Genomic DNA, 23,085 nt, shown 5'->3' on the forward strand with positions numbered 1-23,085 from the left:
GCAATTCTACACTCACTTTGAAATGTATTTCCACTAAAAAGTGCTGTACGTACAACTGTTAGTACATTACCGACACATGTACTCTGAGCCATCCTTACACTTAATACAGTTAAGATTATTAAACTGTAACATCTAATCCATGTTGAAATTTCACAGTGTAAATCTAAATACAAGGGTGACACTGCTAAATACTTCAAAGACCACATACTGAATCTGAGATTATAGAGATTTTGGCATAAGAACAGAAAATAAAGATAACACAGTATTTCTATTGTTGTATGATTCCTAATTTATGACCCTGCTGTGATTCCCTTACATTCACTGGTAAATACAAAGAGACACAATACTGTGCTGTCGAGGTAGAGCATGCAGCTGTAAACTAACTGGGACCTGATCTGCAACACAGGTCTCTTTTGAAACGTACGAAAGGAGATGTGAGACCAGTTTCAAATACCAATGACAGCTGTAGGAAATAAATCGGACCAAATGTCTCAGGATTCTTAAGAAGCAGAATATAAAACACATACAACACAAAGCTAGAAAATCTTGAACGTCAAATAATGTGGTACGAGAAAAATAACCCAAAAGGCTAGGTGAGCAAGCCTGGTCTGGGCCTTGCTTTTGTGCTTGTTTGTACAGGGAACATGCTTCATCTCCAGGCTAATCAGCCAAGCTTCTGAAGCCTAAGCTTCCTCACCTGTCAGCAAGGACTAATACCCTTCAGGAGGGTCAAAAGGGCTAGCTGAGACTAACCCTGGACTTCCCTTAAATCATACATAAAAAGCACCATATAAAGATAAGGCTATCTGAGCATAGGATATATAATAAAATTATTCATTCATCACATTATATTATATAACTCCATTAACTTTTGTGTTACTATGTTTTTAAAATAAATGTGAAATTAAAATTTACTATATAATAGACAGACATGGTGGTGCACACCTTTAATCCCAGCACTCAGGGGGCAGAGTTCCAGGCTAGCCTGGTCTACACAGTGAGCTTCAGGACAGCTGGAGATACACAGAGAAGCCCTGCCTTGAAAAACAAAACACAAAATGTATGTGTTATAAAAGCATGCAGAAAAAATAATAATAAAAGCATGTGGAGCAAGATGTTGTACTATGTGTTATGGCTACATAATTAAGTAGTCATTGTACTTGAAGGAATAGTAAAGTGACAGGAGTCATCACTAGGATCAGAATGTAGTTCCAAAGCAGCCTAGTGTCACAAGTGCCCGCATGAACACCAGATGTTTATCCCAAGCTAAACCTACATGAGCTTACTGCAGTAAAAGCGTGCTGTCACTTAAAGACAGGATGTGTGGAAGTTTTGACCTTTTCCAAACCTACTTTATTTGGGGTTAATTCTTACACCTCCCTTCCAATGAACCTACCCTAGATAGGAGAGAAAAGAGGTTAATGGGAACAGGAGAAGACTTTTTTTTAAACTCAGTTCCTGGGAGCGATTCCCCGGGCATAGTCGGCAGGATTTCAGCAGACCAGCCATTCAAGTAAAGTTGCTGCTGGAACCAGGAGCCCTGAAGTGTTCTCTGGAGCAGTCTAGGAGGTCTCAAAGTGGAGGTGAACAGCCAACCAACACCAAGACCCAAAAAGCCCCGCCTTCTGTTTTGGGCTCGTATATGTATCTCCTCTCAGAGTCTGCACTAAGATATGTTTCAGCTGGCAGAAACCAAGCCCCCGCACAAGGTGGTTCATCTTCTAGTGGGTAAACATCACCTGTTCTGTCACAAGTGTTTCCCATCCCACACTTGAGATCAAAACAAAACCATGTTTACATCCATTGCATGTCCTATGCTTGGGATCAAACAAAAACATGTTTACGTCCACTACAGATGTGATCCCTTAAAGTCATTAACAAGTTTTGTTTAAGCTATACCACTAAATTTGTTTTAAAAGAATACAAACATGCAAATACAGACTAACAAATTGCCTTTCTTCAACTGGCAAACAGGACAGGAAAACTCTGGAGCTCGGGTAACTACATGCACAGAAGGGCATGAAAACACCCGATGGAGTGCCAGGTGTGTGCTTCTCGCCAGTTGCCCTGAAGTTCTAACCAAAAGATCTCACTTTTTAAAGCCGGAGTTCCAGTGGATTAAGCTGGTAATACACAGAGAAAAGACAAAATCGCAAGGATTCTATAGCTCCTAAAAACTGTTTAATCCTCTACAAGGCAATATAGTGACCATTCTGTGTTTTTACTAAAACAGCATGCTTTTCTGTATCAGAAATTACCTATATATGGAGGCCAGTAAATTTGATCTAAAATAAATTGATTTCTGTCCCTAATATGACAGAACATGCTCTAATAAAGTATGCCATTAGAATAATGCTTTTGTAGTAGAAAAAATAATTTCTCTATAACTTGTTATAATTTCTAATTAAAATATTCTGGTTACTTTTTAACTAATATAAACTAAAAATCATTTCTTAAATTAAGCAAAAATTATTCTTACATTATTTGAGACTTTAACATCAGTATTCAGTTAGTTTACTTAAATGTACAATTGTTTTACTTATACAGTCCTATTCTACTGCACAATGTGAAGAGTCCATTTTACAATGAGCAATGAGTTGTGCAGAATACTAGCTTTCTCCAAACTTTCAAATAAATTAGATTACCAGAAAATTTGTGTTGCTTAATTTTCTTAACTTATATGAACTATATATCAAAACAAAACCTTTTCTTACTTTGTAGTTTTCATCCGCTAACCCAAGACTATATAACATTTTTAATACAAAGATAACAACATGTTAGTTTTAAAGTTATCATCGTGATCCTTCATTCAAATTACTTTTTAATTTTTAATTACATCTTAAAATTTTAATTCCTAACAGCTATTTTGTATGTCCACAAGAGAAACAAATACACAAAATAAGCATAAGTGTATATATTTCACGGAAAAGGCAGGGTGACATCAACTGTCAAACACTGCCCTCTATGGGACAGTTTTTAAATAAAACTAAATTAAATATTCAACACACTACATATAGTCCTGCCAACAAATCTTGGATTTTGCTGCCACCTGTTCCTAAAGCAGAATTATTCTACTCCTTAAGACTTCGGTTTTGGTCCTGGGGAAGGACCCAGGCCTCATGCATGCTCGGGCAACTGCTTCTCCACAGAGCTACACCTCAGCCCTCTTCTCACATTTGCATCCTGTACCACACAACTTCTGGGAGAGTCCAGTTCAGCTTAACAGTTACTAATGCACAGCTTCTGTTTCTGGTACATGATACCACATAGCCTAAATTCTGACATGTTTACAGTACAACGGAAGAGAAAGTAAGTTCAATTCTAAGTGGTAAGTACAACAGAAGAAACCATACACATTTTGCATTTCAGGAGGACTCAAGGTGAAAGGAGAATGTTGTTCCTGAAGGTTAAAACAAACTGAATTGACTACTTTATTGTTTGTTTGTTTTTGGTTTTCAAGACAGGCTCTCTCTGTGTAGCCCTGGCTGCCCTGGGCTCCCTCTGTGGACCAGGCTGGCCTCAAACTCACAAAGATCCGACTGCCTCTGCCTTCCAAGTGCTGGGTTAAAGGCGTGCGCCACCACGCCTGGCTTCTAAGTCTTGAAGCTAAGAATACAAATCTAGTAAAGAGAGAACTGAATACTGAAAAGAAGGAGATGTGGGCAGGACGTATTGACAACTCTGCACTATGCTTCAAATTAATTTGGGGGCACAAAACAGATGCTGGGGCTCTGCCCAGTACATGAGTAAACCTGGAGTGCAGCTGAGTGTGTGTGTTCTTAAAGCACCCTACAAAGGGTTTGATCAGCAGCTGCCCCCACTTTCAAGAGCTAGGATGAGAGACATCTGACTCAATGCCTGGGTTTTTAATAAATTATTCACAGACACAGGACAAATAGATGATGCTGTCCACACTAGATGAACAGTAGCAGGCTTTGCAACTCTTTTACTTGGCTACTGGAGTAAATATCAAGACCTGAGGAAATTTCAGTTTTGGTTTTGCTTTTTAAGAGAAAAAGAATAATTAGTGAAAACTAAAGTGTCAACAACAGCACTGAAACACACAAAAAGCCCTGGTAACTTCCAGAATAAAATCCTCATCTTATTTCCTATGAGCTTTGCACCCTCTGGTGGTCATCAGAGGTTTGACTATGGGTGACTAGAAAGGCAGTGCTACATGAAAAATCGCAAAACTGCCAAGAACTAACTGTCCAGATGTCCCACTTATAGAACAGACAAATAACTGTTCAAATTATACCTTTTTATCTGCTTGAAATGTTTTTAATTGTTAAGTATTTCTTAAGGCACTAAACCGTACCAGTCTTTGGAACTCTAATTCTGTTACTATTTGCAGATGCTCATTGGTCATGGTTCTTGTTTCTTTCTGAAAGTATGTTACACAATACACAGTGACCGCTCACCCCCATCCCCCTCATGCCCTCCCAGTCCCACTGACATTAGTGTCTGAGTGCCCATGGGCAGCTCTTCAGAATTGCATGTGGAACCATAATTCTAAAGAATAGGACTTCATGTATGAGTGTATGTTGTAAGGGACTTTGTTGTTGTTTTTTAAAGATATATTTATTTACAATATTGTGTCTGCATGTACACTTTCAGGCCAGAAGAGGGCATCAGATCACATGTGAGCTACCACGTGGTTGTGAACTGAACTCAGGACCCTGGAAGAGCAGTCAATGTTCTTAACCTCTGAGTCATTTCTCCAGCCTGCAAGGGACTTGCTATGGTTTCATTTTACACTCCCACACTTTTTATATTTTTGTTCCATATATTTTATGCCTGTATTAATTTTATTCAGGTATTGCTTGCTGGACAATGTAAAAGAATATCTCTACTTTTTATGAGCTTATGATTGGAGTATGCTCACTGTAGAAATATTTCCCTTTTCATTCAGAGTAAAAGCCATAATCCTGACAATAAACTACCAAGTACCACTCCACTTTATTTTCTAGTTCTCTGCTCCTTGTTTCCTCCCCCATTTAGCCCTGGCAGGCTGTGCACCAGTCTGAGCACACCACCTATGACAGTGCCATAACTTGTATTTATCTAGTCCCTCTACAGTCTCTGGAATGTTCTTCCACAAGTATGGTTCACTTTTTCCCTTCCTTAATATGCAAGGTTACCTTTTCAGTGAGCCTTCCCTGACCAGCATATTTAAGTTATTCCTGCCTCGTGTGTACCCTATGCTTTCTCCCCTGCTTTCTGTCCACAGTACTGATCACCTTCTAAAACACTGTAATATCAGCTTGGTTATCTTATTACTTACCCTTGCATAGTAGAAGCTCCTCCAAGCAGAGACTGTTCAGCTAGCTTACCAGCTGCTATATCCTGATTCCCATGAATTATAGCTTATATACGATAAAGTACAACTAATGCATAATAATTCTTTAACGGGTGTTAAGGAAAAAATAGTTATATTTTATAGGATGAAGGATTGTCTAATTTTAGAATTGAAAATAAAAAATAAAACCAATTAAGGCTTTAAAAAACAATCTATTTGAGGATTATCAATACTAGAATTGCAAAATATATAAAGCCAATTAAAATCTTTTTAGAAAGACCTGGGTGTGGTGGCGCATGCCTTCAGTCCCACCACTCAGGGAGGCAGAGGCAGTTGGGTCTCTGTGAGTTCAAGGCCAGCCTGGGCTACAAAGAGAGTACAGGACACCAAGGCTCTGTTACACAGAAAAGCCCTGTCTCAAAAAACAAAACAAAACAAATCTTTCAAAAAAAATCTTTATAGTTGATTCAACATAATAGTACTCTTTTACATATACAGTAGGATAAATTTTAACTAATATCCAAAATATGTAATTTTGTATTTTAACCAGTGAAATCTGGAGAGAGTTCAAATTGAACCACATTTTTCATGAGTACTCGAAACCTTTGTACAGAACTGAAGAGAACCAGCCGCCATCGCACTATTCACTACTGAACAGAAACTGCTGCAATGAGAAAAGCCTAAAGAAATATGACAAATGAACACATTGCAAAATTCTAAATCAGGTCATGGTAAAAAATGTAGCAAATAACTGGAAAGGGCATTGCTAAAGTAAATGAAAAATTTGAATATGCACTACAGGTTCCACAGTAAGAATAGATCAATATTAAAAGTTCTAATCTTTATAGAAGCTCCCTAAAATATATACATAAGCATAAAACAAATTAAAATTCCTGATTTTGATCATTAAAGTATAGTTATAAAAGACAAGGTATTCGTTCTTATAAAATAAATACTCAAGTATTTAGGGCGAATAAATATGATATCTCCAATTTATATCGAATTATTAACACCAAGTCCAGCCTGGTCTACAAAGCAGTCCAGGACAGCCAAGGCTATACAGAAAAATCCTGTCTTGAAAAAAAAAACAAACTTTTTTTTTCCAAAATAAAATAACAACCCCATCTATACTAAATTCTTCTAGACATTCTCCGTAAGTATCCTAGAAAGGTAGAGTCCATGTAACATTATCCAATGCCCTTAATATCCACAGTCATTTTCCCCATGCAATTCTGTTGAATTTATGCATTGATTTATATTATTTGAACATAAATCTTAATGTGTTTTACCATCCCTACATGCTTTAAACTACATAATGGCAGAAATGTCATATTTTTCTTGTATCTCTATCAACAAGTATCTCAAACTTACTAGAAAATGCTCATTAAAATATCAAAGAGGAATGCAGACTCTATGGTGACAAGCACTTGACCCTGTCAGTCCTGTGCACCCACCAGGTGGCTCACTAGCAACTACAACACCATTTCTAGGGAAACTATCACCCTCTTATGGACTCCAAGGGCACTGCACTCACATGGTGCACATACACACAAACATGCAGACAAAACGTACATGCCTATAAAATAAAATAAATAAACCCAAATATATATATATATTTTCCTGTTGACAGGGTTTCTCTGTGTAGCCCTGGCTGCCTTCCCAAGTGTTGTATTTGTGTGTGTGTGTGTGTGTGTGTGTGTCTATTGTGTGGGTGTGTGCAGGTGCCTATGGAAGCCAGAGGAGTTGGATCCCTTGAAGTTGTTGTTCCAGGTGGTCATGAGCTACCTGATATGGATGCTGGGAACTGAACTCTGATCCTCTGGAAGAGCAGTGGATGCTCTTAACCACTGAGCTATCTCTCTAGTCCCCCCAATTTTTTAACTAAAAGAAGTTTTCTTTTTCCCAAGATGATGATCTCTAGATAAGCTCCAAAATCTGAGATAAATTCAGTTCCTATAAGATTAAATTATATTTCTACTCTACTACTCAGATAAGGTCTCTGGATCAGTTGCGGGCTATGTTAATATTTAAGTAGTCATTTTTACAGATAAATATTACAATTACCTTATAGTCTTTTGGTGAAATGAAGCTTAAGACATGCTACTTAAACAAAGCTCAGTTAGACATTGCTCGGGAGAAGGTATAGTGTGCCTTAGTAAGCCTTACCTGAGGATTCCACCCTGGATCCAGCTTTTTAACGGCTGCGATATATTCCTGCATTGCTTGGCTGGGGCTCGAATCACCAAGGGCTTTCCATGCTTCCCTACAGCACACAATAGCCAAAGTGGCCTTCATTAGTGATACAAATAACACAAACAGCAGGGCTTTTAAACAGGATCTCACTGTGAAGCCCAGCTCACCTTAAACTCTCAACATCACATCCAGCTCGCATATTTATCAATATGTACATACATATAGTTCATTCATCTGAGGACATAAAGATAATGAACCATACAGAGGAGAAGCACACCAATTATGCTTTTACATTGATAGACAAGAATAAAGCTTATTCCTCTATCTCAGGGGCCTTTTGGAACAGACACCTTGCTTACCTATTGAATTTTGAAATACCACAAATTATGGAAACTACAATTTAACCGTTCTCCCTAAATCCAGTGTTTACCTCTAATGAGACTATATCGTCACAGACTAGTGGAGCACCTCCCATCTTAAAAACTAACTACTCAGGTTCCGAGGACAGTCTGGTTGGTTTATCCCAGGCAGTCCTTTCCCCTCTTAACCACCAGGTTTCTCTACCCTCTAATCTACTATAAAGAGAGCCCGGCCCTGCTCTTCACTACTCTCCTGCTCCGAGGAAGAGAGCAAGCTCTTTCTGTTTCTAAATTTTTTATTGACTCTCTAGACAGTTACTTATAACACGTCACCTCTAAATCTGTGTCTATATCAAACTTAGGAATCATATCAATTCTATAGCACAGAGACAACCCATCCAAACGCCCTTGACTGTCACAACGACATCCTGCATGGCTTCTGTTCCCAGAGCCACACGCAGCACTGAGTCTCATTTCTCTTTCTCTTCCATGGTGCTAGCATTCTTAAGAGCCCAAAGCACTTATTTTACAAAATACCACTCAGTTTGGATTTGTCTAATTATTTTCTCACCTAAATAGTATTCTTGTCAAAATAATTAATCATGATTAAAATTTTTGGCAAGAGTAATATATGTAAGTGGCATGTCCCCTATAATGAGTCACAGTAGGGACACATAACGTCAGTCTGTCCCATAGCTAATGTACAGACAAGTTGGTAATAACAGTATCTGACATTTTCTGCTTTACTAATTAGTAAGAGTGCCTATGAAATAAACTTTGGGAGTCAGAGAAAATATAAAAACTTTTTAATAATCACTTAAAAAAAAGAAGAACCAGGGAATGCATAAGGAAAAATAACAGTGAAGTGATAAAATTTCATAAAAGAAGCCAGGCAGTGGTAGCACACGCCTGTAATCCCAGCACTCGGGAGGCAGAGGCAGATGGATCTCTGTGAGTTCAAGGACAGCCTGGTCTACAAAGTGAGTCCAGGACAGCCAAGGCTACACAGAGAAACCTTGCCTCAAAAAAAAAAAAAAGAGTATGGTGAGTGGCAGAAGTGACTCATGTTCAGGCGCAAGCTTCACCCCTCCTCGCAGCTGGCAGTTTGGCAGTTGGACGACTGTCCAGAGGAGCACACTTTGTGCAGGGCAGTGATAGAATATATGGCCAAATCTATGCTTTAGCCTTCTCTCTACAACCACATTTCATTCTTTAAAAACAAAACAAAACAAAAAAAAAAAACTCCTCCCTGGGACTGGATGGTTCAGTGGTTAGGAACACTTGGTGCTTTTGCAGAGGACAGAGGTTCATTTCCCAGCACCCATGTGGCAGCTGACAACCATCTATACCTTCAGTTCCAGGCAATCCAAACCCTTCTTCAGATCTCCATGGGCATCAGGTACATGTGTACATACATAAATGCCAGCAAAATACCCATGTACATAAAATAAATAAATCTGAAAACAAATAACAACAACAAAATCCTCTATCACAAGAGACCTTTGATACAAGAAATAACTAGCTTGAATGCAGGAAGGTGTCCCTGAGGTAAGTTACAGGCCTGCAGAAGTCACGTGACTGAGACTCCAGTTGACCGTGATGATATTGATAATATAACAAGTGATGGTGGACAGCTGTCACTGTACGTTTAAAGTCCTGCTTAAATCTGGGTTTCAGAACAGCAGCCGTTACTGAGATGAGGGACTGTCTTCTTCACACGCTGACTAGACAGCAATAAATAATGCCATCTGAGCAGCGACTTCACCACTGAGGCTGATGCTCAAGAACCTCTCTTTCTGTAACTGTGTTCACTACTGTTTAACAAGTTCTCTTTTTTCACTTAAGTCTGATAAGAAAAAAAATGTGACAGAATCGTTGAATTATGGGTCAAAAATGTACTCAGAGTAGAGCGGACCTGTGTCTAGTTTTGGATTTTTTTTTTCTCCATGATTCTTCCAAAAAAAAAAAAATTATGGCAAGCACTTCTTTCCTGTGGGGCAGAGGGTTAGGCAAGTTTGCAATGAAGACTTATCTTGTTCTTCTCCCTTCCTTTCTCTGGCTTTCTCTCAAAGACACCTCTGTGTGCGCGGCAGTCCCCTAGAGGCTACATGTAAGGAAACAATCTTGAGCAATGAGACAGCGAAAGGCTGGCACCCAACCTAAGCACTGCCACTGCCGGTAGCAGCTGTTTAAGCTGTGCTGCGCAAGGCAAAGGGGGTTTGTCGCCTTTGGGGGGCTGTGCAGTGCCCCCAGAGTGAATCAGGAGGTTCTACAGTTCTGAGGAAAAAGGAATGGGGGCAAAGATAAAAAGGGCGCCCTTGCTCGCAGGATGCGCCTCAGCTATGAACTGCCCATACACTAACTGCAGTGCCAACGGATCCTTCAGACTTAGTTCAAAGCAGATTCTTTTAATCCCTCTCCCAACTGCCTGTCATTAGCAGCCAACATCAGAGAGATTAATATAAAAATAATTCTTTAATCTGCTAACCCCTTTCTAATTCCTAAACCCCTAAGTAATTTCCGACAACCTTATTAAAGATTCCAAGAACTTTTCTTACCATTTTTGCTTTCCTTCAAAATCAAAGAAGTTTGGTTTAGGAATATTGCAATTTCCAACTTTGACCTAAAAGACAAAAGGGGAAAATATTAAGAATTTTATTTTATTTTTCTAAGGAACATCTGAGAACTTTTTCTTTTCAAATGTATTACACATATTTAGTAACTATAGATTAGAAAGCATTTGAAGATATACATATACACACACACCTATATATATGTACACACATATATATAGGTGTATATATATAGGATAATAAATCTGCATTCAGAGCGGTGAGGTCAAGGCTCTCCATGTCTACACAATGGACTCTAAGCCAGGCAGGTTTATACAGTAAGACCTTGTCTAAATTAACTAATAAAACAAAAACACCACACAAGCAGCCTCACGTTCTGCATAGCATAACTACTAAATAATACTGTAACACAGGAAAATGGATGGCAAATAACTGCATTTCTAAACTAGTATAAATAAACTAATTATAAGACAAATAACAAATAAAATTATAGCCTTTACTGCCATTAAAATACAATTTTATAAGTTTTAACTTATTAATCTGGGTGATGTGTATATATGGGGCAGAGGGCCACTCCGTGGAGGAGGTTTTCTCTTCCCACCTTTATGTGGGTTCTAGGATGGAGGCTGAGCTTACGCAGAATATGCTTTCATGCACAATCGTCTTACCCACCCCATAATAGAATTCTGTAACGGTAATTAACAAAGTTTACTTTTTCAGTTCAGTTTTTCAGAATTCATATGTTGAGGCTTATTTTCGTGATTCTACTAGCATTTTCTCTCTCCTCAAATCCAGGACAAACTGTACTAAAAATGTACTATTTTAAAAGTACCATACTAACCCAGGCTCTGTGGCGCATGCCTTTAATCTCAGCACTTGGAATGCAGAGGCAGGTGGATCTGTGAGTTCAAGGCTAGTCTGGTCTATAGAATAAGTTCCAGGACAGCAGGGCTACACAGTGAAAAAAGAAAAGAAGGAAGGAAGGAAGGGGAAAAAACTAACTAAATAAATAATGACAGTGCCACACTGGATAAATTTAGATGTCAAAAGCTGGGGGGGGGGGGGGAAGATCAGAGTTACACAGCGAGAACCTTTCTCAAAATAAAATAAAATAAAAGCACCACACTAGATATATTCAGATGTCAAAAGCTGGAAAGAAAGAAAGTAAAGCTCAGAGTCTCAACAACAATATAAATGCTATCCATGTGGTCAATACTTCGGCTACTGTTTTAAGCTAGGGTCTCATGTAGTCTAGGCTATCTTTAACTTCTACTTCTCCAGGCTGAGATTACAGGTGCACACCACTACACCTGACATTTAAGACTAAAATGACATTTGTAGCTAAATTATAGATTGTTTTCGTTATAATTGTGCAAAAATGAAATTCATACAGGAATTTGGCTCTTGATTACCACTGCCAGAAATAATCCCCAATAATCCTCACCTGCGGGCTGAAGAGATGGCTCAGCAGTTAGGAGTGCTTGCTGCTGCACTGCAGGACCTGAGCTCAGTTCCCAGCACCCACATCAGGCAGCTCATAACTGCCTCTGACCACCACCAGCTGTAGGGGAATCTACCCTCCAAGGGTACCTGCATACAGGCAGTATACACTCACAGAGACACCACACACATAAATAACAAATAAACCTTAAAAAGTGCCACCCAATCAACTCCTTAGCGATTAATCACAGACCTCTTGCTCTTACTAAAATGCACACTTCTACAGGAGCAGCTCTGTTGTAACTGGATAGAGAAGAAGCGTTTGTTGGATAATCAGCAATCATCCTGTGAGGCCATTTCAAACCCACCCTATACCTGAGGATACAGAAACCCAAGAGATTGATCCTCAACTCACACATTAACAAATCTTGGATTCATCGTCAGGATTTATCCAGGCCCGTTTGACTCCTTCACTGTCTCATCTGTCTTACATGTTACAGAGAATCTAGGCTTCAATTCTGACATCTCTAAATCACATCAACTGCTGGACTCTGCTTCAAATACGACAGGAGACAAAGAGCGTGAAGCCATGCCACTTCTGCCTAGTTTCTAGGACTGGATGCATTATGGAAATTAAAATATGTTGCTTAAATACATAGGAGGTGGGGGGCTGGAGAGTAGCCCAGGGGTTAAGAGCACCCACCACTATTGCAGAACATCAGTTGCCAGGACCCACATGGCAACTTACATCCATCTGATAACATCTTCCAGCCTTGGCAGGCACCAGGCACACCTACTCAAACGGAAATTTCTTAAGAAGTGAGATGTTGGGGCAACCAGCGAGACAGGGTAAAAGCACTTGCCATTCAGGCCTGACAACCTGAGTTCACTCTCTGGACACCATGGTAGAGGGAGACAGCTAACTGAAGCTGTCCTCTGATCTCCAATTAGACTGGAGCTTGCAACTGCCCACGCTAATACACATATCAGACACACGCATGGCAAATAAAATTAAGCAATCAAAAAACAAAAGGGGCTCATCATCTCTTTTGCTTTGCCTGAGCTAGAACATGCATACTGTGCTGGTGAGCCTCTCTGGCTATGGAAGCAGAATTTGACACAGGAGTTCTCAAATGTTGCAGTCACGCGAGTCCTTTGAATTCTTAGGATTAAAGTCTCCAAAGCTTTAGTATGTATGGATTTCATCTGTCATATATAGAGACTGGGAATTAGATTGGGACTGGCGTAGGGGGTATTACTCAGTGGTTAAGTGACTGGCCTGCAAGTGCAATGACAAGAGTTCAGATACCCAGAAGCGAATGAAGTGCCTGGTAGGCATAGCAACTCGTCTATAATTGCAGACGGAGACAGGATCCCAGAGGCAAGAGTTCTTGACCACCAGGCTAGCTTGCCAGCATTCCCACCTCCTTGGTTTTTAAGCAAGGTATTTTATTATAATTTTCATATACATCCAGTCCTAGAAGCTAGGCAGAAGATGCATGGCCTCATGTACTATAGTCCGTATAGTCTGTCTCTTTTTATATTTGCAGCAGTTGATGTGATTTTAGAGATGCCAGACTGGCTACACAGATGAGCTACATCAGTAACTCTAAGTTCAGTGAGAGATGCTGCCTCAACAAATATGGTGAAGAATCAAGGAAGACTCCCAATATCAGCCTCCATCCTCTACCTTACACACGTACACATGCACGCGCACGCACACACACACACACACACGCAAAATAAATTAGATCTTTAAAGTATTTATTAATTTCTTTGAAAATAAAGCTAGCACATGCAAATATAACAAAATTTTATGAAAAATGACTACATTCTAAACTAAAAAAGAAAATAAAGCAGAAAACCGGCTTTGCCATTTTTTACAATCTCCTTGTCTGGCAGAGTTGAATTGTCATACATCTGTGACCAGTCTCTCTCGCTGTATGTTGGTTGGATGGAGCCCGTGAAGCAATTTCAGTTTCACAGAGAAACTGTTAGAAATCATTGTTTTTATAGCACTGCCAGTAACTGTGGACATTCTTTGTTACTACCCGAGCCTCAATAAATGTAGTTTCTTGAGAACAGTGATGGTGCAGAATCTGAATGCACTATGTGCCTTTTACACAACTACAGTGAAAGCCACTCCTCTGATTTTCACTTTGTATGGAACTTTTGCTTACACTGACTTTTAACATTACTACGAAATATTTAGATTCTAGATAACTGAGTCATTCTGCATTTCCAAATGTTGACATATTGCACTATACATTAGTGAAATTTCACCCAATATTGTCACCACTTATCTCATGACAGGGACTGTGTAAGCGCTGGAGCGTTGTCAAGCTCACGGTGGCAGACCCTGCTTTGCCCAAACTTCTACTTTCCATTTGACAACTCAAACATTATCACTGCTAACAATATTTACAGCTGTCTTCCAGGCTCTCTTCATTTTCAAGGAACTATCTGCCAAACACCCATATCTAAACAGACTTTATAGCTTTTGTTAAGTGAAAACGAAGTCCCATGGAAAAAGGACATAGTTTGCTTTGTAACTCAATTATAGTTGCGATTGTCCTCGATTTCCTCAAAATAGGCAATATAGTCAGGTATGTAGCAGAAGTGACTGTGTGTTCCTCCCATTTCACAATTTTTCATTTGTTTGGAGACAGAATTTCATTGTGTAGCTCTCCACTGGCTTGGAACTTGCTGTGTTGACCAGGCTGGTCTTGAACTCATAGAGATCACCTTGCCTTTGCCTCCCCAGAGCACTGGGATTAAAGGCATGTGCCATCATACCTGGCATCACACAAAATGTTGAATAAGACTTCATACAGCGATCTCACTCAGGCCACATCATTAGTAGCCTGTGTTTATAACAATCAGCAGTCCTCAAAAGCAGGCTCACCTCCACTCAAGTTGAAGAATACAGGACAGGTCAGCACCATGGCTCTGTGTATAACGGTGTTTGCCACCAACCCTGACACCTAAATTGAATCCCTGGGACCTAGGTGGTAAAAGGAGACAACCAACTCCTGCACAGTGTTCTCTGATCTCCACTCACACATGTGCACATACACAAAACAAATTTAAAAATATAACTGGAAATACAGGAGGGACTTCACAACTAAAAAAAGGGGGGGGGCTCAGGAGAAATATGCGTAACTATACCAAAAAGCATTTTTTTCTAAATTCTAACAAAAGAGGCTAATATCCAGAACTTCGTTTCTTTCAACGTTCCAAAGGGCTGGGCTTTTTGTGAGCTGCTGTTTAACTCGTCATTGACTTTTCCTTGAGTAATCCCGTAAGCCCCTTGAGGGCATCTCATGTTGTTCCTTCATCTTTGCATTCTCTGTAGACAGGACACCCTGTGTTCTGCAGAACTGTGTCTGTTGATTGTGATAAAGCAAAGGTTTCTCCTCCCTGAATGATAAATTAGTGTTACATTTATTTATTTATTTATTTTCAGTTTTTTGAGACAGGGTTTCTCTGTGTAGCCCTGGCTGTCCTGGACTCACTTTGTAGACCAGGCTGGCCTCGAACTCATTAAGATCTGCCTGTCTCCACCTCCCAAGAGTACTGGGATTAAAGGTATGAGCCACCATGCCTGGCCCTATCTTACATTTGTAATTCATACATTTCCTTACTTTTCAGTAAAGTTCAATCTTAAGAGTCAGAAACTAGGGCTGGAGAGATTGCTCAGAGGTCCTGAGTTCAATTCCCAGTAACCACATGGTGGCTCACAACCATCTATATGATCTGATGCCCTCTTCTGTTCTACAGATGTACACATAGGCAGAGCAATGTATACATAATAAATAAATCTTAAAATAAATAAATAAATAAAAAAGGTCTTGCCACTAAGTAAGTATGGGGGCGGGGTAGGAGAGGTGGCTCAGAGGTTAAGAGCACTGACTGCTCTTCCAGAGGTCCTGAGTTCAAGTCTCAGCAACCACATGGTGGCTCACAACCATCTATAACATGATCTAATGTTCTCTTCTGGCATGCAGGTGTACATGCAGGCAGAGCACTGTATATATAACAATAAGTAAATATTTTAAAAAACAACTTTAAAGAGAGTGTGTGAGGGTGTGCAAAAAAAAAAGTCAGAAACTACATTTTAATTCTGATAACCATGTAACTTTCTAAGTTGCCTATGGGTTTTGTGTTACTTGTAAAAGAAAATGATTCTGGAAGTGAGTCCAGAGTTCATCACCAGACCCTCCATGTTGGCAAAATGGAGCCCTTAAAAAAAAAAGGGAGGGGGGCAGGGGGCAATGTATATTACAGGACCAAATTTAGCCAAAAACATGTCAATTATAGAGTTTCTAAAAATCACAATAGCAATTTTGTATCTTGCATTTTAAATATAGTAACGTTCTCTTAAGTCTCAAATTTATTATTAGCATTACCATATTTCCTATCACATGTCCCTTTGGCAACAGCGAATGACAACTTTTATTCAACCTCATTTTGTAAGGGTTCAGAGAACAGAAACATTGTCATTCGGTGTCTAGCTACATAAATATTATTCCTAGGATAGCGGAGCGATTTTCTGTGTCTGGAATGATGCTATTTTTCCAGCGTCTAAAAGAAAAAAGAAAATTGAAAACACACACTCACAAACTTCATTACACTCGACCATTAGCCACGCAGATCTGCTGTTAAGTTTTTGGAGGGAGAAGCCCGTGTCCTCCCATCCATCTTTTTACCTGCTTGTACCTGGCATACAGGTACAGGAGCTGCTCCCTGCTGGCCACCTGAATCAGGCCTTGGACGTGGGCAGCAGCCTTCTCAAACTGCTGGGCCAGGCTCCGGGACGCCTCGGTCTGGGGGAATTCCATCTCACCGGAGTTGTCCCCGGAGCTCAGTTCCCCACCGCTGTCGCCCGTGGTGGCCCCTGCGGGTAGGAACGGTGTGGCCATGTCCAGCCGCTGGATGTGGCCTGTCCTCACCGGTGTGACGCGGGCTCCCGGGCCTGGACCACCACTAGTCTGGCTGCGGAGCTCCGGCGGGAGTGGACGCAGCTAGGTAGCTGTCTGGCTTTCTCAGGTGACTCTGTCACTCCGCCTACTGGGGCGCGCAGGACCGCCTCGGTTAAGCCCCGCGGCTCTCCCCAGCGCCCGCCTCCTCCGGCTGCCCTCGGTCGGTCCGAGCGCCTGGGTCGCTCCAACGGCGCGGGGGTCTGGAGGCCGCTGAGCTGGGAGGTGCGGGGGAGGTCGGCGGCGCGCGCCTGGCCACCGGGACCGGAGCTCGGCGGCACTCGAGCCTGGGGCACGCGCCCGTGCCTACGCGGCCCCGCCTGCTCCGCGGCGAGCCCGTGCCCTCCGGCGAAGGGGAGTCCTGGGTTAGGGCGGACGTGGTGGGCGGGTTGGAGAAACTGTCCTCGGTTAAGGGGGAGTTAGCTTACAGCCTGGTGACATTTCGGAATCACAAACTCCGGAACTGATCCGGATAGGCGCCCCCCCCGGGGAAAAGGGAAGGAGGCGGCCCGTTCGGTAGTGTAGCTGCTGGAGTGGCGTCGCGGGAAACAGAGAGCTGAGGACGAAGGTTCCGCCTTTTGCTAACCTCAAGTCATTGCGTCCCAGTCCCCCCCCCCCGTCCCCCCCCCCCCCCCCCCCCCGTCCCAGGCCCTCTAGAGAGATCTGGGCTCTGTTTTGAATAGCGAGTGTACCGACTGATGGAGCCTTCACTGGCCCACCGTTTATCTAAATGGTCAAATGACTCCCCCCTCAACGTTTTGTTTTCTATACCTGCTGACCCCTCATTTCCCAGGGTTTTGAGAGAAGGCTTCACCAGACCCCAAGCCCCCCTTCCTTTAACAAAGTTCTCGTCTCAGCCTTGGCTGATGTACTTCTTGTACATCTTGAAGTGAAACCCAAAGTCCCTATAGCTCTACTGGAAAGGAACAGATCTTTTCTGTGTCCAGCACACTGTCAAAAAGAAAAACTATACTCATACACGAACTTCATTACATCTACCTTACATCTACTTTACATATTTGCTACCAGTTTTTAGAAAAGGCCCGTTTTGCTGTTCTCTCCTGCAGGGACTTGAGAAACACAGTGTGGGATGTCCCTTAGAGAAACTAGTCTCAGTTTGGGGGCGTCTCACAGCAATGAGCGTGCGTGCGTGCGTGCGTGCCTGCGTGCCTGCGTGCGTGCATGTGTGTGTGTGTTACTACTAGTAGTAGTATCTTCCACCAATCCAAAAGCTAAAAACATCATCAGAAATCTTCTTGGGTCTATGGAAAAGTTTCCTCCGTTTCAATGTTACTGATTCTCTGATGTACCTCACCAATGTATTTTAAGCTTGCCTTGATTTTTTTTTTTTTTACTTTCTTTGTTCTATAAAACTATGAAATTGCGTCTACGTTGGAACATGGAATTTGACGTAACCTAAATTTCTGTTCCCCAAGCTGAGGTCACTCAAAGCGACTCCTGAATAAACTAGTATTCCCTTTAAGATGAGTGTGCTGGTTTGAATAAGAAAGGTCCCCATAGGCTTTCCATATACTTGATGCATGCTTAGTCATCAGGAAGTGGCACTACTTGAGAAGGATTAAGGGGTGTGGCCTTGTTGGAGGAAGTACGCCACAGGGGATGCGCTTTGAGGTTTCAAAAGCCCAAGCCAGACCAAGCAGCTCTGTCTTCCTGTTCCCTGAAGATCTGAAATGTAGAATTCGCAGCTGTTTCTCCAGCACCATGTCTACCTGCTTGAAGCCATGCTTCTGCCATGATAAAAATGGGCTAAACCTCTGCAACTATAAGCAAGACCCAATTAAGTGCTTTTGAAAGGGAAAATTTTTAATTAGCATTAAAGCAACCAGAACAGCAGAGCTCTCTAACTCATAAGTGCAGGTCGACAGGTATGCCAGCCCAAGGTCCCAGATGATAAGTCACAAAGAATGCGGAGATAGGAGACAAAGGCCTACTGAGTGTTCCAGGGACCAGCTGGCCATAAAAGATAGGGAGGATACACAAGGACAAATTCCTGAGAGAAGCAGGTACCGGACATGATCAAGTGAGTAATGAGCCAAGACCCCTCATCCAATTTTATGGTGTTTGCTTAATCCTCTTTGAGGCCCGCACACAATGTTCCAGGTTTGAGTTTAACCAGATGTGTTGTCAGCTCAGATAAAACATCTACCCTCGGGTTTCAAGAAAAACAGGAACCAAGGACTGTACCCATGTGATTAAGTCTGAGCTTACCCCAGATCTGCCTACGCAATTTGCTGATGTTCAAATGTTTTAAACAACCAATCATGTGTGGCCGCGCCAAAACTTCCTGCTCCCCCCGACCCTTGCCCATATAAACCCCAAACCCCTGGGCTTCTGGGTCGACCCCTCTGTCTCCTGCATGAGATCGTGTCGACCCAGAGCTCCGCCAATAAACTGCCTCATGTGTTTACAGCAAGACGGTCGTTTGTGTGTCTTTGGGTGCGCGCCATCCCGAGGCTTGAGTGAGGATCTCCCTTCGGGGGTCTTTCACTTTCCTTTATAAGAGTTATTGTAAAAAGGTTTTTTTGTTTGTTTGGTTTTGGTTTTGGTTTTGAGTTGTTTTTTTTTTTTTTTTTTGGCCTGCTTCAATTGCTGTCTGGGAGGTTTACTGTCTCCACCTGGTAACTAGGCCCGGTAGTGGAAGCTTCTAGTCTTCATACAAGCTAACCTAGACCTAGACTGTTTTCAGCCTCTGTGACTTACACTTAATACGCTCACCCTTTCTTGTTCTTTCTGAGCTCATAACTCGATGGTTCAATTCAGCTGTTCTGGTTCAAACTCTTCTCCCAGATGACTTATTCAATCCGGTTTTTCTCTGGCTTCTGAATTGCTTTGCTTGGCCTCAGACTAACTCTAGTAATCTGCTCTAATCTTTCTGGCTCCTTCTCATTCTTTCATTCAACTTCTCTCTGTAAAACTCTCCCAGTAAAACAGCTTCCTTTCTCCTCATTCTCTGTGTTGCTCCCTTAAGGAGCTTCTCTTTCCTCTCTGTTCTCATGAGAGTTGGGTATATCCTATTCTGTCAAATCTTTCTCTGATTCCTTTTTTTTTTTTTTCTGGCACCCAGTTAGGCATCACTTTCAAATATGGGTGCTTTCTTCTACAAACTAACTTTACTTTCATTTTTTGGGATTAAAAGTATGTACCACCATGCTTGGACCTAAGCTTTTCTTTACCTGAAATTTGCTCTATACCAGGCTGGCCTTGAACTCAGATCTGCTTGCCTCTGTCTCCTGGATTAAGGATAAGGATATGTTTGTATTCCAGCCAGACCACACAGACCTAAGAAGGTCTTTAGATGTGATCTCTTGCCTCTGTTTTTAATTCAGAACAGCCATATTCTGAATTGAAATTCATCTACAAGTTGTTTTGATCATGTGTCTCTTCCTAGCAATAGAACACTAAGTATTATTTTATACTAGTAGGCACTGTAGTAGAGAGAGAAGTTCACCAAAATGCTAAGCCTTCATTTTCTGAAGGAGCAGAGGGGTTCAGCCTTCTTGAAAAAGACTGACACCCAACTAGCTCACTCTAGTTACTTTATTCAAAAATATACAAGGTTAATGGGGGTGGGGAAAGGTTCCAACTGCCAAAGTTATCTTGTTCTTGCTGCCCGTGAGAGCAGACAACCTACACAAATCTCACTCCCTTTTGATTATGACCAGCTAGGTTTGCTAGAAGTCTCAGGACCAAGGTCAGTATAGCTGCAAGCTCTCACGTAGCACCAACTGCAGATTCTTGAGTGGGACAACGTTTCTTCAAGGCTCAAACAGTCTCAAAACAATCTCTCAGCCTCTACCAGTTAAGGCTTTGCTAATTTGGGATCCACCAATAGCCCAGTGACCACTCAGACTCAAGAATCAATTCAAAACAGAAGGTTTATTGAACTTTCACTTCCAAACTGATTGAATGGGGAAGCAGCCAGACACGGGAGCCAAGACTGAGACCCAGGGCTGTTCCCCAGACTAGGTTTTATAGGAAAAAACCCACAAACAGGTACACTTGCAACATTTTAGTTATCTAGATAAAGCAGTGCAGTCTTACCTTTAAGCTGATTGTCTAAGTCCAAGTTCATAGGAATCTGGGGAGTTTCCAAGACCCGAGGGCCTCATGATGGGGAGCTTCCAAGCTGGAGCAAGATGGCTAGGAACATTAGGTCAAATTAAGGTGATGAGCTAAAATGATAGAACAATCGTCAAGCTTGAACACGACACTGAAACATTTCACTCAAAGCCAGACACAAAGGCTTTATTATACATTTCACTCAAAGCCAGACACAAAGGCTTTACTTCCCATATCACTGCAACCGAGACAATGAGGGATATGGGTTTTATATCAACAGTTGCTAGTATGCTCTAAATGTAAACACACGCACTAATGTGTATTCATGTATCACTGATAGCATAAAACCAAAAAAAAAAAAAAAACCAAAACACTAATAAGCATAAAGTTAGTACAAAGAGTTACAAAGAATGGTTATTGAGTGGCCATTTGGGGTTAAGGGAACAATGAGAAACAGAAAGAAGGTAAAAGGTGTGCATCTGAATTCAACAAGCATTCTTTAAGAATAGAGAATGAGGACTGGAGAGATGGCTCAGCGGTTAAGAGCACAGACTGCTCTTCCAAAGGTCATGAGTTCAATTCCCAGCAACCACATGGTGGCTCACAACCATCTATAATGTGATCTGATACCCTCCTCTGGCCTGCAGGTGTATATGTAGGCAGAGCTCTATATACATAATAATAAATAAATAAATCTTAAAAAAAAAAAAGAATAGAGAATGAATTCTTCCACTATTAGTCCCTCCTCTAAAGGAATAACAAGGGCAAATGCACACATTTAAAACATGTGTGGTGGATCAAATAAAATTGGTTCCTATAGACCCAAAGAGAGTGGCCCTATTAAGAGGTTTGGCCTTGTTGGCGTGGGCGTGGCCTTTTGGAAAAAGTATGTCACTGGGATGATGGCCTTTGAGGTTCTGTGGATCTCAGCTACCTTTCCAGCACCATGTTTCCCACCATGATGTTAATAGACTAAACTCTGAACTGTAAGCCATCCCCCAATGAAATGTTTTCCTTCATAAGAGTTGCCCTGATCATGATGTCTCCTCACAGCAATAGAAACCCTAACAGAGACAATGTGATAACTGGAAGAAATAAGTAAAATGAAAGAATAGACTTAGGTCTACCTTAGAACAGGAGAGCAGACTTCATTGGTCTGAAATGTTGGCATGCCCAAACCCTGTGACTCGGTATCCTAGGAAAGAGAAGAATGCTCTGCAGCATCTGAGAACCAGTTTTTGGAGTGGACAGAGGGCCATGTGGAGAGAGGAGGTCACCAGGGTGGGAGAGAAGCCAGATTGCCCAGTTTTGAGACCTTCTGGCTCCAGAGCCAGTAAGGCGATTGACCACTTTCTGGAATTCGTGGGTGGTTGGTTTCTTGACAACTCAGGCCTGCTTTTATAGCTCTGGTTTTGAGGTAGTGGGTTTCTTTAACAACAATGCCTTGTTGATTCTCTTGATGATTGAGAGTCTTTTTTCCCCCCTGAGACAGAGTTTCTAGCCCCAGGTGTCTTGGAACTCACTCTGTAGACCATGTTGGCCTCAAACTCAGAGATCTGCCTCTCTCCTGAGTGCTCGGAATAAAATTATGTGCCACCACTGTCTGACTTCAAGGGTCTTTATAAATATACTTTTATTTATTTAATGCATATGAATGTTTTGCCTGCATGTATGCCTGTGTACTGTATGTGTGTCTGGTGCCCACAGGGACCAGAAGAGGGCATCAGATCTCCTGGGACTGGAGTCGTAGATGGTTGTGAACTGCCACGTGGGTGCTGGGAATCAAACTGGGACCCTAGAACAGAAGCAGTGCTCTTAACTGCTAGTCCAGCCCTCCAGCCCCTGTTTGAGGGTCTTAATCCTTAATATATATACTATTGCTTCTGTTTTTTACACAGAGAAAATGTTAAGCGATTGGCCCCAAGCTGCTTGGGTCTTAAGTGGAAGAGCAAAGGAAGGAAAATAAAAGGGAACATTGGATTATGAGCCTCAAGAGTAGACTGAAGGAGAACGATGTAGACTTTTGTAGCTCTGTGTTTCTAAAGATGTAATGTATTAATTGATATTATTTTTTGAGACAGGATCTCACTGTACAGTCCTGGCTGCCCCAGAACTCACAGAGCTCCCTCCTGCATTTGTCTCCTGCCTGCTGGTGTTACAGG

At 41.6% G+C, this 23,085-nt stretch overlaps 1 protein-coding gene across 4 annotated transcripts in view; it reads right to left on the bottom strand.

Moving 5' to 3' along the window:
• The window catches only part of ACBD6 (acyl-CoA binding domain containing 6), a 135,905-nt gene extending 118,558 nt beyond the window's left edge, over positions 1–17,347 (bottom strand). For 2 of the 4 annotated variants that reach the window (XM_084786040.1, XM_084786041.1), the window contains exons 1-3: positions 16,574–17,346; positions 10,410–10,474; positions 7,466–7,562 (exon numbers count right to left, since the gene is read on the bottom strand). In XM_084786040.1, the coding sequence (XP_084642166.1) occupies positions 7,466–7,562; positions 10,410–10,474; positions 16,574–16,786 (375 nt within the window). In that variant the 5' untranslated portion in view covers positions 16,787–17,346. Of the gene's footprint in view, positions 1–945; positions 1,039–7,465; positions 7,563–10,409; positions 10,475–16,573 lie in introns of all 4 variants that reach the window. The other 2 variants (XM_084786039.1, XM_084786038.1) reach the window with 2 other exon arrangements.
• Positions 17,348–23,085: the final 5,738 nt, after the last annotated feature.

This window comes from Acomys minous, assembly GCF_964271855.1.
Source record: "Acomys minous genome assembly, chromosome: 1".
Lineage (NCBI taxonomy): Eukaryota > Metazoa > Chordata > Mammalia > Rodentia > Muridae > Acomys > Acomys minous.